This window comes from Neodiprion fabricii, chromosome 4 (genome assembly GCF_021155785.1).
Source record: "Neodiprion fabricii isolate iyNeoFabr1 chromosome 4, iyNeoFabr1.1, whole genome shotgun sequence".
Taxonomy (NCBI): domain Eukaryota; kingdom Metazoa; phylum Arthropoda; class Insecta; order Hymenoptera; family Diprionidae; genus Neodiprion; species Neodiprion fabricii.
Window position 1 is genome coordinate 18,119,031 of NC_060242.1, and position 6,000 is coordinate 18,125,030.

At 39.0% G+C, this 6,000-nt stretch overlaps 1 protein-coding gene across 2 annotated transcripts in view; it reads right to left on the reverse strand.

Moving 5' to 3' along the window:
- Positions 1–4,249, reverse strand: part of LOC124180103 (lachesin-like) — a 28,102-nt gene extending 23,853 nt beyond the window's left edge. For both annotated transcript variants that reach the window (XM_046565185.1, XM_046565184.1), the window contains exon 1: positions 3,863–4,249. In XM_046565185.1, the coding sequence (XP_046421141.1) occupies positions 3,863–3,932 (70 nt within the window). In that variant the 5' untranslated portion in view covers positions 3,933–4,249. The remainder of the gene's footprint in view (positions 1–3,862) is intronic.
- Positions 4,250–6,000: the final 1,751 nt, after the last annotated feature.

Below are 6,000 nucleotides of genomic sequence, written 5' to 3' on the forward strand. Positions count from 1 at the left end.
TGCTACTTAAAAACCAAACATGTGAATAACAGACGTGAGGGCCGTTGTCCATATTGCAAAAAAATCGCACTAATGTTAAAGTGATACCTGTGTGCTTCTCGGGTTTTTCGAATTTATTTTTACGCTCCGAAGGTCCAAGGTGTTTATTAGTTTCCATGCGCTTTCGATACCTTTTACACCTTTTGCAACCTTCGATGGTATCGACTTCTCTTACAACCAACAGCAGAGTATCACTGCACACGTTTGCATAGGTAGTCACTCAAAGCCTTGAATTTACAATAGATTCGATTTCGAGCAGCTTCAGATCGGTTGCATTCCTAATTTGGTTTCTGCATTCTCAATTCGGTTTTCAGCGTCTCTCGACTCGACATCAATGGTTTGTGTAAAATTCGCACGAACTCTAGAGTGGACCAACTGGGACATGCAGAAAATGTTAAATTCAACATTGTTTTCTTTAACACTGTAGTTTTCACAAATTTTATTTGAGAAAAAATAAATGTAAGTACAACCCAACTCGGTCACAGTAAAAACTTGACATAAAACTTTGTTGAATTGTTCATCATTCGGAGTTGCCGTCAAAGTGGAAAAAATGAATCCCCATGCGCGTTTTAATATCTAATTCAAAGCGAAATTTTTCAATGGTAGCAACTCCTTCAGATGCAGAGGAAAAAAATTGAAATCAAACACGTCAAATTTGACACTGAAGGTTAAATAAAAGCGATAAGGGATTGAAACTTGTTGGAAGTTTTTGTTTTTTTTTTCTTCACATGACCTATATATTGTTTTGAATGAGCATCAAGAAGCTTCCTGAGGTATATTTACATGCGTTTTGGCTAGAGCTTTTGCAGAGGAAACGAAAATATATTTTTCATACTCCCTAAGAAATCCAATTTAATTTTTTCAAGTAATAAACTTTTTTTATTTTCCCTGCGACGGACCACCTTCCAAGTTTCCTTGAGAGTATTACGTCCTCCAGACCTTGAATTCTTTCCTCACACTCTTACAGCTACCTTATATCCTGCATCCTCTTCTCGTCATCACCTCACTGCCTCGGTTCTCATACCGCATCAGCAGAATGCTCCCTCTACTCCTAAACTGCAACTAACCAGTCCCTTGCATGCTTCCCCCCCATATATTCACACTCGCAAGTCATCTTCCATTCAGCCAACATCAAAATTCGCCTCTCTGCCCTTTTTCCTCCGCCATATTGCGATACTCCGGCCACGTGCACTTTCATTCTATGTTAATTTTGGGCGCCAATTGGTTTCTGTAATAATAATTAAAAAACGAAGCGGAAACTAACATGATCATTCTCAGGACGTTTGGAGTAAACCGTGGGTTGTCTTAGGCTAAGTAAATGCACGTAGGCAATGAATCAGCGAGGCGAAGCAGGCAATTACATGTGACAGGAAATTAGTATTTGTTTATTCAGGAAGTTGATGGAATAAAAAGGGATACATGTATTGGTGGGAGTAATGATATTGGGTGGTTAGGAATTAGCACAATTTTTAATGTATTATGTATGAGAAAGGAGAGCATCTGGAGTAACGTCATTTCCATTACCGGATAGTTATACGCAAATATAATCAATAAACCTCCGCTTTCGGATAGTTACACAAGGATTAATAATAGGAACCTACACTTCCAGAATCCAGACGGTTACGCGCATTCGTACTAGTGTCCGACCGAAGGTTAGATTTTCGCTAAAGCCGGAGCCGATTGTTTAGCCCTAGCCTCAACCTCTGCCCAAAACCGAAGCCGAAGGTTCAACTTTAGTAAGAAATTCTATAACACTGGCTAAGAACGATAATAATATCGATGCAAATTGCGTAGAATCATTTGGTATTACGCGTGATAGTAGTAATAAAAGAATTACTCGGTAAGATTTATATATTTATTTCTTTATTGCAATGAAATGAGATGACGGTACCTAACTCGGCACGCAACTCGCCCGCGTTTATACAAATTCGTCCGTTTTCGACAACTGATAAAAAACTTTGGCTTCGGCCAAACCTTCGGCTGATTTTTGGCTGAAGCCGAAGATGCGGGCAACGGTACTTTTTTGGTCGAAGGTGGCTGAAGCCGAAGGTTCGGCCGGACATTGATACGTACCTACTAGCACAAAGAATAAACCTCAACTGTCGGATGGCTGCACAAACATGCTACGATAGTGAACATCCACGGACACCATTGCCGATTTAAATCGTAAGGTCAAAGTTTCCAATGGACAGAAATACCGACGTACGATCCGCGATGCTTCACCTCTTCATCTCGCTATGTAAGAGCAGGTCTGATTCGCTGACGCGACCGATTAATTAAGCTCTGGTTATTTATAATAATATTTCCTATTTGTTTACGGGACGATAGCGAGGGAATCGGTGCCACGCGGCGGATCGAGTGAAGCTCGAAGCTGACAGCCGTAATCCGGCAAGACCATGTAGCGCTGTTTTGGCCCGGGAATCCATTTGTTTGCTGATCGGCAGAATAAATGGACGAAATTATATGAATAGAGCATTCGAATTCCGACACGTTACAGCATCTTCTCATTGTACTCTCCATTTTCCTTATAGTCAATCAATTATATACTCAAACATTCAACTCCTCAATAGAAGTGCCTCTCATTTCCTCTTATCCTTCGTACGTGCGCGTAGTCAACGGGTTACGAACCCGAAATAGGCCGTAATAACATCAAGGCCGGGTGTGGATTCGGTCATCAATAGTCACTCGTGATCTGAATTATCCACCCCGCAACAAGAGAGCCAAATAAAACATCACGTCAAAATCTGCATCTCATCATACATACATACGTAAAGAAGAAAGAAAAAATTTACTCCGTAACTAAGGAAGCAAAGAATGATACTCGTCTTGAAATTTGGTTTTCACGTTTACCCGAAATCACGATTGAAATGTCATCAACGCGTTTTATTTAAACGTAAATGCAATTATGCACGTGCTGACCTGCATGAGCATTTAATGGCACCTAGAGAGATGCAGTTTTACTGTTATTTATTATGTAACAATTTAAGGGTGTGTAAAGGATGTAGTAATGAAGATTCAATTCAACGTTTCGAGCACTTTATTTAAATCAAGGTTGCGTTAATTTTTAGGAGTTTCCCGAATAAGATATAGCTACAATAGTCGTGGAAAAATCATTAGTATATTCATTGGTAAATAAGTGCGCTCGTAAATAGCTCTCATTAAATATCCTAAAATCATTTCTACTACCATCGCCGACTGTACTCTAACTTTGATAAAATTTCAATTTATTAGAGATAGCGAGATTCAAGCCCACCTTAAAACCACGTGGAAAGTCCCATATTCACGAGCTGATCCCAGATCAGCTTTATCTGCCATCTACCACCCCCGGAACAAAATAACTGTCCGAAAAAAGTGATTTTTCAGATACGCCAGAAAGAATCCGGTACGTGAAAATTGATATAAATGTTTAGAGTAGTGTTTTAGGTTTCAGATGTGATTTGAATATGAAATAGACATTTTGCAAATACACCCAGTTCACATGATTGCATCTCCCGAATCCACCGCAATAGAGAGTGAAATTTATCAAATAAATTCCTATTTCATGTAAGCCACCAGTAGTGAAAACCATCGCCAAGTAGAATTCGTTAAATTGTAAACTAATTGTCACAGGCTCGTTTCCACCTGGTAATATTGTAACCTTACCGTAGTCAGTTTCAGAACTAACTAACTCCGTCAAAACTTGACTTGAAAAATGACGCAATTTTGTGAAGATCCGAGTGAGAAAATAGAGTCTGAACAATGAAAAAGAATCTCCAAAGCTCATGTCATCTAGATAATCAATTTCAATTAATAATAAGCTAGTAGTTTCAGACCGAAATACTACCTTTATATCCAACAGCAGTGACAGTTGTAACGACACACAGAACCAAAAACATGCGCAGCTTAGAATTCATCACTGTATTTTCCCTCCCGTAATTTCCAATCACCAAGTTTGCATTCGTTATTATACTGTCAGTGATTGTCGTTTTTTGTTGCCTGTTAGCCACGACTCACCACCGGATTTTCACTTAAAGTCTCGCGTTCTAAAGTTTTATGAACGAATAAAACACGGTGACACAAGGTTCGATATGAAAAGCACTGAACTACGATGGCGTATGTCAGTTCTTCTTAAAAAAAATTTTAGGCTTCGTTTTTCTAATTCACGTTCTCGGTTGCGCGGTACGGCATAAGATACATTATGTATGTCTTTTAACAACTCATCCCGCAGAGTCCCGGGTCGCTACTACCGCTGCCTGGGATCTTTCACTATACCTCGACAATCCCGTATAGAAAAGCCTCCCCCAGAGGCATGTGAACGACGGCGCAGGCGTCCCGGGCGTTCTTGGCTGTTGCCCGGGCACTGCTTCGCATTCACAAATCTCTCCTGCGCTGTAACAAGTTTCGCCACATGCACATGAATTTTCACATGTACAATTCCACGTTAGGAGAACACACTATACGCTCCGGGTTGTTCATCCAATAACAACACCAAACTAAAAGACGCGACGAAACGGGGAAGAGATAGGGTGTTACGGTAACCACATGAGTTTCGTATTTCTCTAAGCCCTACTGTCTTCGTCATCGTTTCTTGTAAGATGATGTGATGCTCGTAAGGAAAAAAGCCTCCTACTACACAAGCAAGTGACCCTATGATTTTGAATTAAGATCTAAAATCGTTTGCTACGCAATGCCATATTCTTTGTGGACGATATTTTCGAACACCTATACTTTATGTGAAAGATCCACTCCAAAGTATCAAAATTTCGTATGAGTGATGTTAAACTAACAACCCTTAACTGCTTCACAGAATAACGCTTATATCACACGGACTGTTAATAACCTGTACAGGACCAACATAATGTCCGCCACAGGCTGCTATAACCTGTATGTCACACACGGAGATTTAAGTTATAGAGTAGAGATGTAACAGATATAACACACATGCGTACACCGAGAGAAGGATGTGGTAAAAATTATCCTCATCCCTTAATTTAGGGTCGAGATGAGCCGTTAAAAATTCTATCGTCACTGTGGTCACAACAATGTCAGATATGTATCACTGATTAAAATAACAGCATGTCTCAGTTATAGCCAAGGATGAGTAAGAGTTAATAAGAACGTAATTTCCACATATTTCTGCTTTTTTGGAGTAGTGTATCATTGATTACGAACAACGCAATTCGATTCATCATATCCTTTGATTTGTAAGGTACGTAAGGGGGGCTTAAACACATGACCGTTACACGACCTAGCCATACACCACAGACACGTTCCAGTAATTAATTCTCTTAAAACGTTACCAACGACCTGCAGACGTACCACTTGATTATCATTTAGTCTGACATCCTTGTTTCTCAATGCTCCTGAATAACAGATGAATTTTACTTTCTCTACTTATAGGTACATACGGATTGATATTGAGTAAACCACTTTTATATACGGTTTTAAATATTTTTAGTATAATTTTGTGTGGCGTTCGAAACCCTTCCCATTTGGTTACTAATCTCTGTTGACATTCAAATTATATATTTGAAACAATTATTGCTTCTTAGCCGCTTTTGTAAAATCCAATGTTTATGTCAATGTCATTTTACAGTTATATTTAATGTGCTACCTACTATGGGTCCAAGGGCAGGAGTGTGAGGCTGAATAAGAAGACCCAAGATGATAGTCACACACATGAATTTTTGATAAATTGGTTTGGAAGCTCAATACGTAGAAGGTGCAGCAAAAGATCTGACTTTATAAAAATCAGCCAATCAGTTAATCGGTCAATTACTCGATTAGTCAATCAGTTTAAATTAAAACTCACGAAGCTCAGTATCTGAGATCAACACAAATTTAAGCTAAAAATAGATTTCTTGAAGTTTATTAAAAAATTTTACAAAGACCACTAAGTGAAGTTCGTCTTCTATTTGACTCAGAGAATTGATCTCTGATAACTAAAATTCATAGTAAAACATTCAAAGTGATAAGTGTGTG